Here is a 20,991-nt window from a genome sequence, read left to right on the forward strand (position 1 = left end):
TCCGTTGCTAGCCTCTTTGAGCCTATAGACCTTTCTTTTGGCACCCACATTACAAGTGATCCCCCATTTTGTTCTTAATTTGATATTGATTGAACCTTTACCTCCTAAGGTACTTAGTCGCTAAAGAAGTTAGGTTAGAGATTGGGGAGTATCTTTTGAGTGGAACCATAGAAGGGCCCTTTGGTGCACTAAAGTTGAAATCAAAGGTCACTAGCCGATGAACTTTAATGTATGGAGTGTGTGAAGAAAAGAAAAAAAAAAGAAAGGACAAGAAAAATTGAAAGAAAAGAAAAATGATAGTGAAAGTATGTAAAACAATAAATACCTCCAATTCTTATTGATTCGTGCTAGTGAAAATATAGAAGTACTTAATTGAAAAGAGGGCAATGTTGTATATGCAAGTGAATTGGTTGAGAAGAGTATGTGCCTGAATTGTAAATGTAGTGTATTAAAGTGCTTAGGAGGGTTAGTCACTATTCCTAAATATATCCTACCCGTCCTTAGCCTACATTACAACCTTAAAGTCCTAATTGATCCTAGATTTGGCTAGCTTAATTTTGTAGAGATCTACACTACGGGCAAGCTTATGGTACGACCACGGGATACATATGAATTCCTTGTGAGAGTGAGCGAATTTTGTTCAATTGTGTGATGTCCTTAATCTATATTCAAAAGCATATTTGAATGTGTGGACTAATCTATATTCACTCTTTTGTTTGTTGGTGAGGGCACATGATCTCATGAACGATTGGTAACGTTGTAAACTTTCTTGTTGGGTGAGTACGTGGATTGAGGTTGCTTAGTGGTTGCAAGTCGGCTTTTGAGGTTGAGTGGTGACAAATAGGTTGTTGGAATTGATTAAATTGAAATATTATACTTGGGCATGCTTAAACGGGAAGAATGTGAAATTTTGTGTGTTCATGCTTGTGTGCCGGTATTTATCACGGTCAAGGATATAGTGTGTGGTTAAAAGTTAAGGTGCTCCTCTATAATTGAGACTTTGTACGTGGTGGAGGGTAGTAGATTGTCCCTTTGCTCGAGGAAGAGCAAGAGTCTAAGTGTGGGGTGTTGATGATAGGCTATAATTACGTATTTTAGTCGCTTATTACACTCTAATTTACTGCACTTTAGTTGAGTTTGCGCTTTAATCGCTAGTGTTTTGCACTAACGGTGTGTTTTATGCCTTGTAGGAGTGATTCCGAGCTATATAAATGTTATGGAATGAATTCAAGTGATTTGGAGCTTTGAAGTCTGAGTAGAATCCCAAGGGATTAAGCCGGGATCGTGTCAGGGGTCAACTTTGATAGTTAAGAACAAACGAAGAATCGAGTAGGCATATTGCGCACTGTCTAGTAAAATGGATATAACGTTTTGCTCAGAGCTCCATTTGGGCTCCACAATATATGGTTAGAAATTTAACTCAAAGGGATACAACTTTCATGTTTTACGTTTTTCCAAAGTCTAAACAGAACAGGGTGAAAAATGTGCGTCAATAGCGCGGTCGCGCTCGTCAGGCAGAACACTGGGCCACTAGCGCGGTCACTAGCGTGGCCGCGCTAGTCAAACCCGGGAAAAGTGTCCTTTTTCACATTGGAGAAGGTATAATTGTTTGGGCCCAACCCTACTTGGTATATATACATGGAAAACGGTATTTTGAGGAGGTTGGACACACTTTTGAGATAATTTAGACCTAAGGAGGCAGAGGAGAACGTTTTTTGAGAGTAAAACACAAGCACAGAGCCGCCGTGGAGGCCGGGTTTCATCTTTTCTTCCACCAACTTAGTCTTTTTATGTTTCTTTGTATGATTTGTTGTTTTGCTACCATGTCTATGTGGAGCTAAACTTCACGTTCTAGGGTTGTGGTTCTTTCATGACTATTGTTATTCGGATATTGAATTTGGTTTCTCGATTTATCATATTGGTTTATTTATTTAATCCTGCACTTAATTATTTGATTGCTTGATCACCAATTGAATACTATCTACGAATCTTGAATTGAACTCGAAAGTGAGAATTCTAGATTGCATATAGGGAGTAGAGCAAGTTCTTGAACCTGGGCATCGGGGAACGGATTCACGGTTAGGATAGACATATACCTAATTGCCTTGCTTGTTTAATTTACAATAATTATAAATGCGTTCTTGTTAGTTCTAATTCCATAGACATATAGGAGTTAGGTTAGCTTGAATAGGCGAGTAAGAACTCGGAAAATTCTTATGAGCAATATTAACCATGTTAACCAATAAACTAGATAAATTAGTTAGTCAATTCAATTGAAGAATACAATAGGAATGTTAGATAACCCATAACCCTAGATCGTTTTCATTACATTGATATCATAAAAATCTTCTCTTTCTCTGTTCAAACTTCATTATTTATATTTCTTAATTTAATTAGTTTAGAATAGGTTTAATTCTTGTTTAGATAATTAGGATAGTCTAATTTAGTTAATAGTTAATCACAAGTCCTCGTGGGATCGACATCCGACTTTTAGTCACTTTATTACTTGACGATCGCGTATAATTGCGTGTGCGTTTGGCCGCAACAGTGCATAAGCTGTACGATCATACCGGAGTCCGATCCCTTTATTTTCGTTGATGAGCCAAGGTTAGCTAATGAGTCCGCTTCTGCATTTTCTTCCCTCGGGATATGCGTAATTGACCACTCCCGGAACTGAGCAAGTAGAGCCTGAACCTTCGCTTTGTATTGTTGCATGCGTTCCTCTTTGGTTTCGAAGAACCCGTAGACTTGATTTACCACTAGGTGGGAGTCCTGGTTTATTTCTACGACCTCGGAATCTAGTCCCGGGTAAATTCGTGTCCTGCAATCAAAGCTTCATACTCCGCTTCATTGTTAGTCAGAGGAACCGTTCTTATGGCCTGCCTTAGGGTTTCTACCGAAGGCATGGTTAATACTATGCCAAGCTCGAACCTTTTACGTTGGAAGCTCCATCTGTAAATAGGGTCCAAACTTCTGATGTCGATTTTGATACCATCATTGCTTCTTTGGTAGCTATAGGTAACAGGCCCGGACTGAAATCGGCCACAAAGTCGGCCAAAACTTATGACTTAGTCGCAGTCCTATGTTTATATTCTATGTCAAATTCACTCATTTCGACTACCCATTTGGCCAGCCTACCTGAAAGTTTGGGTTTATGAAGGATATTTCGCAGGGGAAAGGTGGTCACCACAACTAACGGGTGATATTGGAAATAAGGCCTTAGCTTCCGAGCAGCGACTACGAGGGATAAGGCCAACTTCTCCAAATGTGGGTAGCGAGTTTTTGCTCCCGTTAAAATTTTACTAACGTAATAAATTGGAGATTGCATACCTTCGTCCTCACGGACTAAAATAGCGCTTGCCGCTACCTTTGAGACTGCTCAGTAGATTAATAATTTTTCGCCTTCCTCCAGCTTCGTTAATAACGAAGGACTTGACAAGTACCTTTTTAAATATCTCAAAGCCTGTTGACATTACGGGGTCCATTCGAAGTTGCTCTTCTTCTTGAGTAACAAAATGAAATGATGGCATTCTCTGAAGACCGGGAAATGAACTTGCTCAAAGCGGCCAATCTCCCCGTGAGCCTTTGAACCTCTTTTACGCTCGATAGCTGGTCCGGGATGTCTTTGATGGCTTTGATTTTATCGGGGTCAACCTCAATCCCTCTTTGTGATACCAAGAATCCCAGGAACTTGTCTGAGCTGACCCCGAACGCACACTTTTCGGGGTTAAGCTTCATGTTGTGCTTCGTTAGGATGTCAAAAGTTTCTTGCAAGTATTTAAGATGAACACCTGTGTTCAAAGACTTAACAAGCATATCGTCTATATAGAATTTCATTGTTTTCACTATTTGTTTTTCAAACATTTTGTTTACGAGTCGTTGGTAAGTGGCTCCGGCGTTCTTTAGCCCGAAGGGCATCACAATATAGCAATATGTGCCGAAATTCGTTATGAAAGAAGTTTTTTCCTGATCCTTCGGGTTCATCTTAATTTGGTTGTACCCAGAATAAGCATCAAGGAAACTTATTAACTCATGCCTGGCCGTTGCATCAATCATTTAATCGATGTTTAGCAATTGGAACAAGTCCTTTGGGCACGCCTTATTCAAGTCCTTATAGTCTACGCACATGCAAAATTTATTATTATTCTTTGGAACTACTACTACGTTAGCTAGCCATTCTAGATACTTTACCTCTCGAATTTAACCGATATCAAGTAGGCGAGTTACCTCTTTGACGAATTTGTTCTAGTCTTGGCAATAGGACATTTTTTCTGTCTTACCGAAGGAATGTTGGGATCCAAGATTAGCTTATGTACGACCACTTCCGACGGGATACCTGTTATATCCGCATGCGACCACGCAAAACAATCGATGTTAAATTTAAGAAATTCAATAAATCAGACCTTAGTTCGGGGTGAAGTCCTGTCCCCAAGTGGAATTTCCTTTCCAGGAATTTCTCGAATAATGCGAGTTGCTCATGCTCTTTCGCTGTGGATTTTGTTGTGTCCATCTCTTCTGGTACCTAGAAATACCTTGGCACTTGATAAGATTCCGGTGCCTCTTCCCTCTAGTTGACCTCGCTTTGCTCGTGAGCAGGCACCGATTCCTGTAATTCCTGTATCGCATGCTCTGCTACCGAAGACCGAAATTGCATTTATCTCCCTTGCCGCTGGTTGGTCACCTCTTATTTGTTTAGTCCCCTCGGGAGTTAGGAATTTCAGCAACAGGTGATATGTCGATGGCACAACTTTCATCTCGTGCAACCATGGTCTTCCCAGGATAATATTGTAGCCCATATCTCCATCCACCACCTCGAAAAGGGTCGTCTTCATCACCCCTCCGACGTTCGTGGGCATCAGGATCTCTCCTCGGGTTGTCACGCTTGCTAGGTTGAACCCGGTGAGGAGTTTTGTCGCCGGAATAATGCTTCCGGTTAGTTTGGCTAGCTCCAATACCCTCCATTGTATAATATTGGCCGAACTCCCTAGATCCACCAGTACACGTTTGATTTTAAAATCTAATACATTTAAAGAAATTACCAATGTGTCGTTGTGCGGTAGCAACAATCCATATCCGTCTTCCTCCGTGAAAGTGATGTTGTCTTCAGCGACTTCCCGGAGTCTCTTGTTGTGGGTTACTGATACCTTTGTCTTTTTTGCTGCCGAGAAGGTAACCCCGTCAACCTCGTTCCCCCCAAAAATTATGTTGATCGTCAGGCTCGAGGGATCTTCTCCTGCTTTTGAGGGCTCCGTGTTGTCATTATTGCGACCGTAATCGTTTTTAGCCCGGTTACTTAAGAATTCCCTGAGATGGCCATTTTTCAGCAGTGTTGCAACCTCTTTACGTAGATGTCGACAGTCCCCAGTTTAGTGACTGTTAGTCTCGTGGTATTCGCACCACAAATTAGGATCCCTCTGGATGGGATCGGATCTTATCGGCTTCGGGAACCATGCTTCTTTAATGTTCCTCATAGCAAATACCAATTGTGCTACACTGACGTTGAAGTTGTATTCTGAAAGTCTGGGGTAGGAAGGATCTCGAGAACCTGACGTGTTCTTGTCCTGTAATGACCCGTTGTTTCGGTCGCGATCCTTTCTTCTATCGGTAATGAACCTGCCTGCCAATCGGAAGCCTCTATCGCGTCCTTCGGCCCGTTCATAGGGCAGAAATCGGCTCCTCGAAGACCGTCTATCTGTGTCGAAATCGTCTTTTGATTTCTCTTTATTCTTCTCGCGACCTTTAACCGACGCCAGGAAACCAAACTGATCATCCTCAATCCTTATCTTTGACTCGTGCTGGTTCTGAACGCCCAAGCTGTCGCTTGGAGCTCGAGCAAGCTTTCTTTCAACTTCTGGGAAGCATCGAAACTTCTAGGATTCAAACCCTTGGTGACTGTTTCAGCTGCCAGTTCATCCGGAACGACCGAGAGCAACATCCTTTCCTTCTGGAACTGGGTTACAAATTCCTGCAGCAACTCCGACTCTCCTTGTGCAATTCTGAATATATCGGCCTTTCGGGCCTGCACCTTTCTAGACCAACATGGGCTTTAAAAAAAATCCGCCAGGATCTCGAAGGAGTCTATGGAATGCTCGAGCAAAAGCAAATACTACGTCAAGGCTCCCTTCATGAGGGTCTCTCCGAATTTCTTCAGCAAAACTGACTCGATCTCGTGGGAGCTAAATCGTTTCCCTTCACCGCCGTTTGTATAGGTGGTGATATGCTCTTAAGGATCTGAAGTCCCATTATATTTCGGCACGTCAGGCATTTAAACCGTTTTGGGATCAATTCAGGTGCCGCGCTTGGTTTGTACGACAATTGAGTGTACTTCTTTGAGTCCGACCCCTTCAGCACTGGTGGTGCGCCTGGAATTTGATCCATGCGAGCGTTTACTTCCCTTATAAACTGTATGAGTTCGCTTTTGAAGGCATCACTTTTGTTGTTGTGATCGGATCCGCTCCCCCCGCACTATCAAAGCCGAACTCTCCCCTCGGGGTGTTGTTGTCGACCCTTTGCGTTGTTTGATTTGCAGGAGCATCGGGAGGAAGGACCTCGTCCATTTGCTTTATTGGAAGCACCCGATAACGCCTGCTTCAGCTCGGTCATAATCTTATCCTGTCGTGTGAGATGGCCTAGAATGGCCTTTTGTTGCTCCTACAGGACCACTTACCGCTCGACAGCGTGCTCCTCTTCAACATCATCATGAGTCATTTTTCGAACATGTCGGGTACCGCCTGTCGTGGACCGGTGTGGCCTCCTTTCCCTCACCGCGGGTAGCACTAATTGAATCCTCGTGTTGAGGCTGATTTCCTTGGGCCTCAAGGTTGTGTGCGTTTTTAACACCATTATCTGACACTTTCTATGATTTTTTGCTAAGAACAAATAATCAAACACGTTTGTAAAAGAGGCAAGGGCCAACTTAATTACACAACTGTCTAAGCTCCACGATGGGCGCCAAACTGTTTTCTCGTAAAACGGTATATTTGAATTTACACGTGGTTTATAGACAAGTAAATTAATTTGATCCTGAAATAATAAATAAATTAGATAAAAATATAATACTTAGCCTTGAGATGGAGATAAAATAGCGGGAATAGTAATTCCGGTAGCAGGACTTCTGGGCACAACAACAATGATATCAAAAAAAGAAGAAGATAAAATTACATTAAGCTTTGAATACCGTGTAGCGTATGTTTGCCTGAAAATTTGTGTCCTTTACAATGATAATATAGCCCACTATTTATAGCTGCATCTAGGGAATAAGGTTAGATCAATCCCCTGATTAATGTCAATTATAAGGGCCATTGAACAATGTTTAACGGCAGGCATTGAATGCCATATTTCTTGTAAAGAGCAGAGTACTTGATATTGTAGAATATTCCTCATTAAATGTTACCGGATGGCAGTCTTTTATTCCATCTTTATGAGTATCGTTCTCTCCGGTAACAGACGGGATCGTTGCCTTTGGTTTTAGCTTCTTCTGTTTTCGGCTCCACGTGTCACTTCCTCATGCGATCATTTAGTATAAACATATTTTACCCTATACATTAGTCGAAATAACATGGGCTAGCCAATTTTCGATTTAGTAATTAAAAAATAAAAAAGGGCCAAAAACACGCCTATCGTTTAGTAAATGATTTACTTCTACGCTCCGTCCATCTTTTGGTCCAAAAATGCACTCGACGTTATCTTTCTGACTAAAAGTACCACCCCCAAATAACGAAAATTTCTGTAGTCCCCTTTTTAATGTGTTGGCAGCACGTAATTAGGCTGTAGTCCCCTTTTTAATGTGTTGGCAGCACGTAATTAGGCCACGTGGCTCCCTTGTCCATATCAAATCTAACCTGCTCCAGATTTAAACTTGTCCCAGTTTATTAGATTAACCCACTAAATTTTTCAACCTTAATCCTAGATCCTATCCCTTTATCCTCCATTTCCATCACTTTTTCTATCAAGGTTTAGCAATTAATTTCCAGCAACACCTAATCAATTTTGAGAATTTCAGATTTGGAAGTTTTTTCAAGCGAAGCTCAAAGGGGTTCCTCAATAGTGGACAGTTTTTCTCCAAGTTTTTCACTCAACAAGATAATAGATATTCACAAATAGTCTCCAAATCAATAGCAAACCAGGAGACTTTCAACGAAGAGCTTTTCCAAGACCCATTTGGAGTGAAATTTATTTTGATCTGAAATTTTATCACTTGTTGTTGGAATCAGCTACTTAATGTGTTATGAGCCTAAATATATCTATACAAACTAATTTGAGAATGAGAACCTTGAAGAAGGAGCTGTAATTCCATTAAAACTCTCTTTGAAATCTTGGTTCGAAATTGGGTTCTTTTGAAATTGTAACTTATTTTGGATGTGTGTTATTAGATTTTGCTGGAGACACTAATAGGAGCTTAAATCTGAAATTTGAGGGAGTTTGGAATAGATTTGAGATGGATTTGGGTAATTTCCAAAGCAAATTCGAAGGTTAAAGAACAGGTTCAATCCAAAAAATTAGGGCAGATCTAAATCTTGGGCGAGTTTATATCTGGAGCGGATTAAATTTGATCCGGACAAAAGAGCCACGCGGCCCAATTACGTACTGCCATCACATTAAAAAAGGGACCACGGAAAATTCCATTAGCCACGAGGGTATTTTTACTCCTAAAGATCCTGTATTTTGGACCAAAAGATGAGCGCAACGTAGAAGTAAATTATTTACCAAATAATAGGGATATTATTAGCCCTTTTTCGATTTAAAAAATGCTGCAAGTATTTTGTAAATTAACAGAAAAATAATCACTATTTAATGCAGAGATAAAAACAGGACAAAAATACCTTAGCTGAAACGCGAAAAAAATTCAGCATAATATAATGAATTATGAAATTCTAGCACATTGTGCTGGAGTTTAAACTTCAAATATACGTTGTATGCGAATTTCAACATATTATGCTGGAGTTCACATATAGGGTATCTAATATATTATACTGGAATTCCGTATGTAAATAGTTCGAACTCCAATATATTGTGCTGGAAAATTTTCCGGATTGTAATTAAGGACATTTTTGTCTAGATTTTATTATCGCATAAAAAATAATTAAATTTTGATTAATTTTAAAATAATGACTAATTCTCAATTAGCAATTATTAATCAAGCTAATTTTAAATTTCTCCGTGTAATGTATGCACTAGGCCCGAAGAAATATTTTCATATATCTGTAACCATTAGATTAAGCCATTCTTTTATCATATTGTGGTAAAAATTTAAAATTGATCAAATGACAGTCATAACATAAAAAGCACACGATTGGGAGTTGTTCTTTTTCCTCAGGTACCATTGATGTGAAACGACGTCGGTTCTTCCCAACCAGCCATTTTACATTTTTGCGCCATACGGGGTTTATGGGGGTTCAAAAAAGAGGGGAAAACGGGGGTTTATAAAGTTTCCGCTAGGAGTTGCTAATTCTAATCGAAGGTGAATTATGGCTGAGGAAGTAGCAAATTCAGAAACAACAAGCCCTACGGCGGAGCAGAACCAGAACTCGGTGAATGCCACCATCGAATCAGGGTTTCAGGGAGGTACAGAATCGACTTGCAACAATAATAATGCTGAGAGTTCTGCGGTCACTTCTGATGGTGACCGCGAAAAATCGCTGGAGTACGCCGATGAGCTAACAGAGAAAGGTGCTAAGGCCGATAAAGATGGAGATTATGGAGAGGCCGTTGAATGCTATAGTCGTGCCCTAGAAATCCGGTTAGGGTTTACACATTTCATTTCCTCCGGTTTTTGTATATCAAGTATATTTAGCTGCCTGCCTATTTTCTTTGGTTATAGACTGTTAGATTAGCTTATTTCGAATTAAGATTTTGTTCGAAACTTACATCACAAAAGAAAATCGTTTGATCGTTTTTTGTTAGTGATGCAGCAAAGGCACCAGAGCTAAGGTTAGGGTTTATTGTACTGCAGGTGCAGTAGATAAGTTCATCTTTCAAGTTATTTTGACGAGCAGAATATATTGTTAATATAGGACTGATACACAGTACAGACTCTTTAAGAGATTATTGGATAAATATTTCTTCATATACGTGCTTTACTTATCTTATTAAATTGCAATGTGAAAAAAAATTCGGCTTGGTGCGGCTTAAATTTTCCCCTTTTGGGATGATTGAGCCGCTGACATGAAGTACAACTGTTTATAATTGAGAATTACATGCTCTGGGGGACTCTGGGCTATTCTCAAATACTTTCTTCAATAGCCTTCTCAAAGCGGAATTAAAATGTTTCAAAGCTGTTGAGTTGACTAATTGAATAAAGGAAGTAGTATCCATCAGTCTTTTCATAGTATGATCCTTCATTTTCTTTCTTGTTCTCTTCTATTGCATTCTTTGTTACATGAGTGGGTGTGTGTGTGTGTGTGTATAAAGAAAATATTTCAAGAGAGTTTTTCAAGTTGTTTCAAGGACATTGTACGTTTTTTCATCATACGATACACTTAGTTTTAGAGTTTCTCTCTCCCTATATATATCTCTCAACAAGTCATAGATGATACACTTAGTTTTAGAGTTTCTCTCTCCCTATATATATCTCTCAACAAGTCATAGATATTTGTGTGGCTATAAATCATCCCAGTAACGGGAAAATGTGTTGTTTAAAGTTAAATTGTTTCTAAATATAGTAAGATATCATTCCTTTTGGGAGACTAAAAAGGAATGTGCATCACATCAATTGGGAGAAAGATATTATTTTTCTATGCCGTTCTACCTTTTCTAATAGATTTCTCGTTTCACGTTGACTTATTTTGCAAAAATTTCAGGGTTGCACATTTTGGTGAACTTGCTCCTGAATGTATCAATGCATACTATAGATATGGGCGTGCTTTGCTGTACAAAGCTCAGGATGAGGCTGATCCTTTGGTTTCTGTGCCTAAAAAGGACAGCGAGTCTCAACAAGATTCTAACAGAGACGGTTCTGTTAAGAGTGCTGTTAGTTGTGAATCTTCTGTTGCTTCTATCTCAAGTACTGATGAACCAGGTGGAAGCTCAAATGGAAAGGAGAAAGAGGAAGATGATGGTTAGATTCTTTTGCATTAATCTCATCTGACTTCTCTATAATGCTACTCGTGCTTTATATCAACGACATCGTTTATTATGAAAAGATAATAATTGAATTGAAGAGTTTGCTAATTAATTAACAAAGTTAGCATCAACACAAAAAGTGTCATTAAAATCCATTGATTCATCGCCTAAAGCAATAGAGTGATGTGAAGCAAGGTGGTTTATTGCCTCGTGGGTGAAGCAATGAGTTTGTGAGGAACAAAGTGATTTGGAAAAAAGAAGCGAGGAGCAAAGTGATCCAGCAAGAGCAGTTTATTTTGAATGTAGCTTAAAGAAAGAGGGAGGGAGGGAGAACTAATGCTATTTCTTGAACCTCTCCTTGCTATTTGAGTGCTAGTGCTCCTGAGTTTGTAAAACCTCTCCTTTTACTGCTTCTGTTTCATTGTTTCTTTTGATTTTTCTCTTTCTCAAACAATGGCTTTTCTTTCTTCCAGTATTTGAGTTCTATTCTTCTATGACTTCTCATTTTGAGCTTCTCTTCTACTGTTTTATTTCAATTTTTAAATAACTAAATACAGAATTGGATGTTGCATATTAGTTCTTTTTTCCCCTTCCAAAATGATTGATTAATTGAAATCTGAAATCAACTATGCGAGTAAACTTATGTTTCTGTATCCTTGTTGACATAACATTTGAAAGTTGTTTAATTTGAGTTGGATTAATAGTGTCAATTGTACACCGGACGTTGAAAGAAGCAACTTTAATTGCAATACAGTGTTATAAGTACCAAGTTCATATATCCTTTTAAAAAAACATATATGTTTGGTAATATTTGAATTTTCTGTAAATGTGCGCTTCATTCCAAAGAGGCGTGCTCTTTGCTTCACGTTTTGGTTTAAAAGCCCATGGCCCTGTTTCTTATTGCACATTTTGCTTTAAAGACACAGGACACAACTCTGTTACCCGGTTGAATCATATAATTTCTTAATTGCGACTTAAGTAGATACCACTCCCCTTCTATGCTTGTCATTTTTGGTTTGTTACTGATTACTGCTGCCTCCTTTGTAGAGTAGTTTCTGGAAAGATGTATTGTTAGACTTGTAAAGATGTGCTGGTGCTGTCCTCCCACTAATAGAAATCAGTTATCTGGAAACTATTAGTCTCTGACGTTCTAATTCTAAGAAATGGGTATTTACTATCGCGTTTGCTGGTCTTCTGAGATATATGTTAGCAGTGCAAAAAATTAGGTTGCCAAAGTAGAACCTGGGAAATTGTGTAATGATATCCTTTTTAGATATGATAATTCTTGTTGTGGATACTCTGTTATGGGACAGCTGCAGAGGAAAAAGACAAGGAAGGAGATGAAGATGAAGAAAGTGATGCTGAGGATGTGGCTGAAGGCGATGAGGATGAAACTGACCTGGATTTGGCCTGGAAACTGTTAGATGTTGCAAGGGCAATTGCTGAAAAGCACTCTGGTGACACAATGGAAAAAGTGGATGTATTATCAGCTTTGGCTGAGGTAGCCTTGGAAAGAGGTTTGTCTCCTAAACAATACTTTCATTACCTTTATTAGAATGGTGTTGTGAGACTCCTTTTAGTATCTGTCCTGTGAAGTTGTCCATTGGGCTATCAACCACCATTTGTCTTGTTGAATGAAATATCTACTGAATACTGATACCAGGACTGATAATTAAGTTGTCATCTCAACTGGAAAAGTCAGTATATTTGATTCTGGCATTTTGGTTATTTTTAATTGCAATCCCATGCTGCAATAATTTATCTAACTCAAAATTTTCAAATCAATGGAGACAACAGTGATAACTAGATATGAGAATGATTTTAACAGCATTAAAACGTGTGGCGTAGCGCTAAATGAAATTAAAATTGGATGTATTATAATCTTTCGCTGAGGTAGCCTTCGAAAAAGGTTTTCTCCTCTATACTGTACTTCCATTACCTTAATTAGAATGGTGTTGTCAGACTCCTATTTTCTGTGTGGGAAGTTGAAGTGTCCATTGGTGGTTGATAGCTCGATGGACATTTCAACTTCCATTAGATTTTATTCTAGCATTTTGGTTATTTTGAAGTGCAATCCTGTGCTGCAAATAGCTTGGTGATTTAGCAAAAAAAATAAAATAAAAATCAATTAATATCATCTTGATTAATAAAATATCTAGTTCTATCACCAGCGAGGTATAGATGTTTTGAACATGATGTGTTGAGAGGTGTTTCTGTGTTGTGATTATGGGACTAAGAATGAGGAAATGATGGGCAGATTGAGGAGGGTTGGAGGCAAATATTGGGGGCGAACAAGGGTGGAGAAGTAATACTAGTCGCTTGGCACAATGGCGGAACTCCTTGCTGAGGCTTAGAGAAGAAGAGGGGTCATGACCATGATTGACGGAGCCCCCTTCCTCCTATTAAAACATAATTTAGCAACTTGCTAGCATTATTAGTTGTAAGGCCGTATTCACGCTCTAGATGGTGATTCCCTGTTTGTTTCATGAGTTCCTAGGAAAATCCTAGCTGACTGGAAATGGATTAAGTGGTTAAAATAAAAATGACCTAAACTGAACTGAGCAAACCGAATGCAAATGATTTGGTACTTTTGGTTGCCTGTTTAGTTGTAACAAGATGTTTATTACTCTACTTCACATGCTACAAGATTTGTAAATTCTGTCTTTTTCTTTTGCAGAGGATCTTGAAACTTCCCTTAGTGATTACCTGAAGGCATTATCCATTTTGGAACGCTTGGTTGAACCTGACAGTCGCCATATTGCTGAGCTGTATCCTTAGTAACATGTAACTTGCCTTCAACCCTTAAGGGGATTGTTGTCTGACCTACATCTTAGTATTAATTTCTTTATCTGGGTTTTATTAAGTGCCAAATTTTGGTGTTGCTTCCTCTTCCTCGCCTTGTATTCTTAACTGGATTACAGCAACTTTAGGATATGTTTATGTCTGGAAATTGCTTCTAAGCCTCAGGAAGCCATACCATACTGCCAAAAAGCTGTTTCGACTTGCAAGTCGCGGCTACAGAGGCTCACCGATGAAATAAAGCTTTTGTCAGAATCAACAGAAAGATCAGCTACTAATGTAGATCAGATTGCGAGACAATCCTCCAGTGCATCACAGTCCGACTCTGTATCTGCTAAAGAAACAGAGATTGAAACGCTCACAGGTCTATCTGCAGAATTGGAGAAGAAGGCAAGTATCACCAAATGAGTTTTGATTAATGTCTTGGTTATTTCTTCTTTTATAATTGTGACTCTTCCATTTGCAGCTTGAAGATTTGCAGCAGTGCATGTCAAATCCATCATCTATCCTCTCAGATATTATGGGACTGGTTTCTGGGAAAGCAAGAAGTCCGGAAAAAGCTGCTTCTTCTATAGCTGTGAGCTCTTCACAGATGGGTGCTGCTACCAGTGGTAGTGGAGGTTTTGACTCCCAAACCGTTTCCACTGCCCACACAAATGAGGCAGCTGGAGTGACTCATCTAGGTGTAGTGGGAAGAGGAGTCAAGAGGGTGCTGCTAAACACAACTACAGAGTCTAGTCCAATGAAAAAGCCTGCATCTGAGCCGCCATCAAATAGTGCAGATGGCAGTGCCTCGTAAAGAATGTATTATTGTTGCTGTGATGAAGTAATCTTTAACATACAAAGATTGTTAGCTGGGAATTCTGTTGTAAGATGGCATCAGTTTATGTCCTGTTCTTGATCACGTATGCCTTAGTGGCTATTCTGTATCTGTTGCTTTATTCTTTGCAGTTGTATGCTCTTCAGATAGTCTACTGAGACTCAGAAGTTGAACACTTATTTGAATGAGATGTTAACTTTGTTGGAAGACCAGTAACTGAACTAGTTAACAGTTATTCACTACCTAGACTACTGGGTGCTGATTAACCGTCATGGCAAATAACAAGTCTTACACTCTGTTTGGATCATTGTTACCGTCGTTTTATAATGTATTGTCTTGTATTGTATTGTTTTATGAATACATATTTGGATAGATTGTATTGTTTGTTATTGTTAAATAATATTTTACTGTTTGGTTTGACTGTATCGTACTGCACTGTAATTGATTAGTTTACTAAAATATTCTTAATTATTTAAATATTAAATTTATCAAAAATTATGCATAAAAATAATTTTAAAAATAAAACAGGAGGCAAAACAACTTAAGAAAGCAGAACAAAGGAGCGAGACAGAAGAAAGCAAAAGAAAGGAGCACAGCTAATTAGAATAGAGTTAAAAGCAAATTAGGAGAAAAAATAAAATAGAAGGCGACAAAACACCTTTAACGTTGGCGGCAGAAGTTTTGCAAAAAAAATAAAGTAGGTTATAGGTTTGAGATTTGGAGTTAAAATAGAAAAAAAGGTAAAGGTTAAAATAGAATTGTGGAGTAATAAGTTAGGGTATAATTGGAAAGAAAAATAGGAAACAATCCCACCACACCAAATCGGTTGTTTCGAAAAAGGGGACTTTTCATTGTTCCGGAACAATGGATTTAACAATACAATACAACCAATTTTAATGGAACAATCAAAATAAATATTGTTTTAAGATAACAATACAATACGACACAATGGGTTACAACCATCCAAACAAGCTGTTAGTATTTTCGTTTATATGGTGGTAGGGTCGTGAGGGCAATGTAGGATGTAACATGACTTGGTCTTGAAACTAACACTCGTTCACCTATCTTTACATTCAAGTAAACTTGTGGTTATCAGGGAAGTAGATTTCTTCTTTCTTCATATCATTTAACAACATTCCTATTACATTTCAAATTAAGATGACATTTTTTTTGACGCTTTGTGTTGGACTTTGGCATTGAGCTTCAAAGACTTTAAGCATTGGGCTTTAAAGTATATAAGTGTGAATTGGAAATGGTGGGAAATAAAATGTAGGGAAATGAAAATTTGAATGAAGTGAGCTTTTAACTTGCACTTTGTCCCTCATTGGTGAGGGACAACTACATTTGTGTGCTTGTATATAGAATCACTTCTTAAAGCTCTTAAAAGGAGTTAAAGAGAATGAACCCTTGCGCCGTCGTCGCTCGGCTCGGCTTTGGCTTTGGCTTTGGCTTTGGGCCTATGGATTCTGAGGCATGGCTTCGTTTTTAACACACCAAAAACATTACAGAACTTCCTTCTTTCTGAAAATACTGCATTCTAATTCGCAGTCTCTCTCTCTCAAATTCGTAAGTGTGATTTTGCTCCGTTCTTTAAGTTCGTTGGTATCCTGCAGTTTGTATTGCCACTGTTGCAGGAAGGTTTATGCCGTTTTATCCTGGGAGGATTTAATCCATTACCTTGGCAACGTGTGAGGAGGTTAAAATTCCTTAAGGACGCACAAGCAAATTGTGGACTCGGAATATTTCTTAATCTTTACTGTTTTTCCAGTTTCTTTTATTCTTCTAACAGTTTTCTGATTTTGTGTTTTAACACAGTAGCAACAACAAGCTTAAGGAATTTTATACTAACGTTTCTGTGTTGAAATATATATTAAACTGTTATCTATATTTTATATACTGGTTTGGAGATTAAAGCTTTCGTGCTTTCTACTCCAATAATTGTTCTGTCCGGTTTAAAGTATATCAAAACTTTACCGGAATAATAAACGTACGGGTTTGAAGTATATAAAAACTTCACCATTGTTATGTGTTGTATGTTTGGTTTGGTATTCAGTTTGAAGATATCAAAACTTCACTGATTTAACCAAGTTCTATTTTGTTTCCAACTTTACAGAAAAATGACGAATGAAAACCAAACTAATGAAAATATTGCGGGAACGGGTGCTACTGTTACAAATGTGGCTGCCTCGTCAAGCCGTTCAACTCCTGCTCATGCTATGGCACCAGCAGAAAAATCCGAAAAATTTTCCGGCATTGACTTCAAACGTTGGCAAATGAAGATGCTCTTCTATCTTACTACGTTGAGTTTGCAGCGATTCATCAAGGAGGATCCTCCGGTGCTGGCTGAAAACACTCCAGATGACGAACAATTTGTTGTAACTGAAGCATGGAAACATTCTGATTTCTTGTGCGAAAACTACATTTTCAGTTGTCTGGAAGATAGCTTGTACAATGTCTATAGTGTCATGGAAACTTCAAAAGCGTTATGGAATGCGCTTGAGAAAAAGTACAAGGCTGAGGATGCCAGACTTAAGAAGTTCGTGGCTGCAAGGTTTTTGGATTTCAAGATGATTGACACTAGGTCGGTCATAACTCAAGTCCAAGAATTACAAGTTATTGTGCATGACCTCCTTGCTGAAGGTATGACCCAAATCAATAAATTTATTAATAAGATTTATCTTGTTATTAATTATGAATTTATGGCTGAAGGTATGGTCATTAATGAGGCCTTTCAAGTCGCCGCTTTCATTGAGAAATTACCTCCGTTGTGGAAAGACTTTGAGAACTATCTAAAACACAAGCGGAAGGAGATGACACTTGAAGACTTGATTGTGCGTTTGAGGATAGAAGAAGACAACAAAAATGCTGAAAAGAAGTCACGTGGAAACTCGACAATAATAAGGGCTAACATTGTTGAGGAGGCGCCACAAAATAAGAAGAGGAAGAAGGCTTCTGGACCAAAGAATTACCCAAGCAAGAAAAAGTTCAAGGGTAATTGCCACAACTGTGAAAAATCTAGGCATAAGGCCGTGGATTGTCGTGCACCAAAGAATGATAAGAAGAAAAAGAATCAAGCTAACATGGTTGAAAATGCTGAAGACATGGAGGACTTGTGTGCCATGTTGTCTGAATGCAACTTGGTAGGAAATCCTAAAGAATGGTGGATTGATTCTGGAGCCACCCGCCATGTTTGTGCTAACAAGGAGTTATTTTCTTCTTATGCCCCCGCAGGACCCGACGAGACAATTTTCATGGGAAATTCGTCTATAGCCAAAATTGAAGGAGTTGGCAAGATTGCGTTGAAGATGACGTCTGGAAAGATTGTGACTCTAAACCAAGTTCTCCATGTTCAAGAAATTCGCAAGAATCTGGTGTCTACCTCACTTCTTGTCAAGAATGGATTCAAATGTATTTTTGTTTCCAATAGTGTTGTACTAAGTAAGAATGGTATGTATGTAGGAAAGGTTACCTGAATGAGGGCCTTTTTAAGCTAAATGTAATAGCAGTTCCTATCAATAAAGCTAATGCTTCGTCTTACTTACTTGAGTCAAACACTTTATGGCATTCACGCTTAGGTCACGTCAACTTCAAAACATTGCGAAAAATGATAAATTTAGACGTATTTCCAAAATTTGATTGCATTGATTCCAAATGTCAATATGTGTGGAATCAAAGTATGCTAAGCATCCTTATAAGTCCGTTGAAAGGAATTCAAGTCCTTTAGACTTAATTCACACAGATATTTGTGACATGAAGTCAACACCATCTCGCGGTGGAAAAAAGTAGTTTATTACTTTATTGACGATAGCACAAGATATTGCTATGTTTATTTACTTGATAGTAAAGATGAGGCAATTGATGCTTTCAAGCAGTACAAGAGTGAAGTTGAAACACAACTAAACAAAAAGATCAAAATGATAAGAAGTGATAGGGGTGGCGAATATGAATCTCCTTTTGAAGAAGTATGTTTGGAAAATGGCATTATTCACCAAACAACTGCCCCTTACTCTCCACAATCTAATGGAATTGTGGAGAGAAAGATTCGAACGTTGAAAGAGATGATGAACGCGTTGTTGATAAGTTCAGGTTTACCACAGAACTTGTGGGGGGAAGCTATACTTACAGCTAACCGAATAATCAACCGTGTACCTCATAGTAAAACACAGTCCATTCCTTATGAAAAATGAAAAGGAAGGAAGCCCAGCTTGAAATACTTCAAAGTGTGGGGGTGTTTAGCTAAGGTACAAGTTCCTAAACCTAAAAGGGTTAAGATAGGTCCAAAAACGGTTGATTGTGTATTTATTGGATATGTAACCAATAGCAAGGCATATCGTTTTCTGGTTCATAAATCAGAAAATCCTGAGATTCACGTTAATACGATAATAGAATCAGATAATGCTGAATTCTTTGAAACTATTTATCCGTATAAAAAGGAAAGTGAAGTGACCTACCAAGAGTCAAAACGACCTCGGGAGGAAATAACAGATGGTATGCCTAATGAGGAAAATCCGAGAAGAAGTAAACGTCAACGGACATCTACTTCATTCGGTCCAGATTTTCTGACTTTCCTGCTAGAAAATGAGCCTCGTACCTTCAAGGAAGCAATGTCTTCCTCAGAAGCACAATATTGGAAAGAAGCTGTCAATAGTGAAATAGAATCCATATTGAGCAACCATACATGGGAATTGGTTGATCTTCCTCTAGGTAACAAAGCATTGGGTTCTAAATGGATTTTCAAGAAGAAAATGAAAGACGATGGTACTATTGACAAATACAAGGCAAGACTTGTTGTCAAAGGATTTAGACAGCTAGAAGGTCTTGAATATTTTGACACATACTCGCCGGTAACAAGAATTACATCCATTCGGATGCTAATAGCATTAGCCGCGTTGTATGATCTTCAAATCCATCAAATGGATGTAAAAACAGCCTTCTTAAATGGTGATTTAGAGGAAGAAATTTACATGGACCAACCTGAAGGGTTTGTGGTTCCGGGAAAAGAAAAGAAGGTGTGTCGACTTGTTAAGTCCCTTTATGGACTAAAACAAGCACCCAAGCAATGGCATGCAAAATTTGACCAAACAATGTTGTCAAATGGCTTTAAGATTAATGAATGTGATAAATGTGTTTACATTAAGAACGTTCCAAATCATATAGTCATTGTTTGCTTATATGTTGATGATATGCTAATAATGAGCAAAGACATTGCCGACATTCAAGCTACTAAGCGTATGCTTGCTAGTAAGTTTGATATGAAAGACTTAGGAGTTGCCGATGTAATTCTAGGAATTAAAATCCAGAGGACTCCTCAGGGTCTAGCTTTGTCTCAATCACATTACGTGAAAATGGTACTTGAAAAATTCAAACACTTGGAATTTAGAAGTGCAAGAACTCCAATTGACTTAAATCATCATCTTATAAAGAATAAAGGTGAAAGTACGTCTCAATTGGAGTATGCTCGTGTGTTGGGAAGCTTAATGTACATCATGAACTGTACACGACCTGATATAGCTTGTGCAATAAGTAAACTTAGTCGATTCACAAGTAATCCCAACAAACATCACTGGGTGGCAATGAAACGAGTTCTGGGATATTTGGAATATGCCCAAGACTACGCTTTGCACTACAATAAATATCCTGCGGTTATCGAAGGATATAGTGATGCAAATTGGATAACCGGCTCAACAGAAATAAAGTCCACAAGTGGATATGTTTTTACTGTTGGTGGAGGAGCAGTATCTTGGAAGTCTTCCAAACAGACGTGCATCGCTCGCTCTACAATGGAATCAGAGTTTATAGCTTTGGATTAAGCCGGTGAAGAAGCTGAATGGCTTCGAAATTTCTTAGAAGACATTCCATTCTGGCCAAAACCTTTGGCTCCTATTTGCATACATTGCAATAGTGAGGCTGCAATAGGACGGGCAGGGAGCGTTATGTATAACGGAAAGTCTCGTCATATACGACGAAGACATAACACCGTTAGACAACTACTTTCTAGTGGAATTATCACTATTGATTATGTATGATTAAAGGATAGCGGATCCTCTTACAAAAGGCTTAACTAGAGAGGGAGTTGAGAAATCATCTAAGGGAATGGGACTATGGCCGAGGACAAGTCCACATGGCGGTAACTCTACCTAGAATTTTGGATGTTCCGAGATCTAGGTTCAAGGAGCTCAAACAAAGTTGTGATTTACCGGTTCAACATTGTCAAAGTAAAATCTTTGGTCCCTTCTCGTGATGAAGACAATGTTCAGTAACAAGGATAGAACTTTATACGTTCTTTAATGATTACCTAAGTTTGATGTGGT

General features: G+C 38.6%; 1 protein-coding gene across 2 annotated transcripts; it reads left to right on the top strand.

Annotated features, from left to right (window-relative positions):
- Positions 1-9,357: 9,357 nt before the first annotated feature.
- On the top strand, positions 9,358-14,987 carry LOC109214043 (protein HGV2). Of its 2 annotated transcripts, none has more exons than XM_019377919.1 (6): positions 9,358-9,739; positions 10,800-11,056; positions 12,381-12,578; positions 13,739-13,829; positions 13,983-14,250; positions 14,327-14,987. In XM_019377919.1, the coding sequence occupies exons 1-6, from the start codon at positions 9,468-9,470 to the stop codon at positions 14,657-14,659; spliced, it is 1,419 nt and encodes a 472-aa protein (XP_019233464.1). In that variant the 5' UTR covers positions 9,358-9,467; the 3' UTR covers positions 14,660-14,987. The 2 variants fall into 2 exon arrangements, with proteins under 2 accessions (XP_019233464.1, XP_019233463.1); XM_019377918.1 differs by having other exon boundaries at positions 9,359-9,739; positions 12,375-12,578.
- Positions 14,988-20,991: the final 6,004 nt, after the last annotated feature.

Source organism: Nicotiana attenuata, unplaced genomic scaffold (genome assembly GCF_001879085.1).
Source record: "Nicotiana attenuata strain UT unplaced genomic scaffold, NIATTr2, whole genome shotgun sequence".
Lineage (NCBI taxonomy): Eukaryota > Viridiplantae > Streptophyta > Magnoliopsida > Solanales > Solanaceae > Nicotiana > Nicotiana attenuata.

Bases quoted from the DNA above. Each gene is read 5' to 3' on its own strand.
- LOC109214043 (XM_019377918.1), top strand. From the start codon at position 9,468: ATGGCTGAGGAAGTAGCAAATTCAGAAACAACAAGCCCTACGGCGGAG. The intron at 9,740-10,799 runs GTTAGGGTTTAC...CAAAAATTTCAG, and splicing joins AGTCGTGCCCTAGAAATCCG to GGTTGCACATTTTGGTGAAC. The intron at 12,579-13,738 runs GTTTGTCTCCTA...TTTCTTTTGCAG, and splicing joins TGAGGTAGCCTTGGAAAGAG to AGGATCTTGAAACTTCCCTT.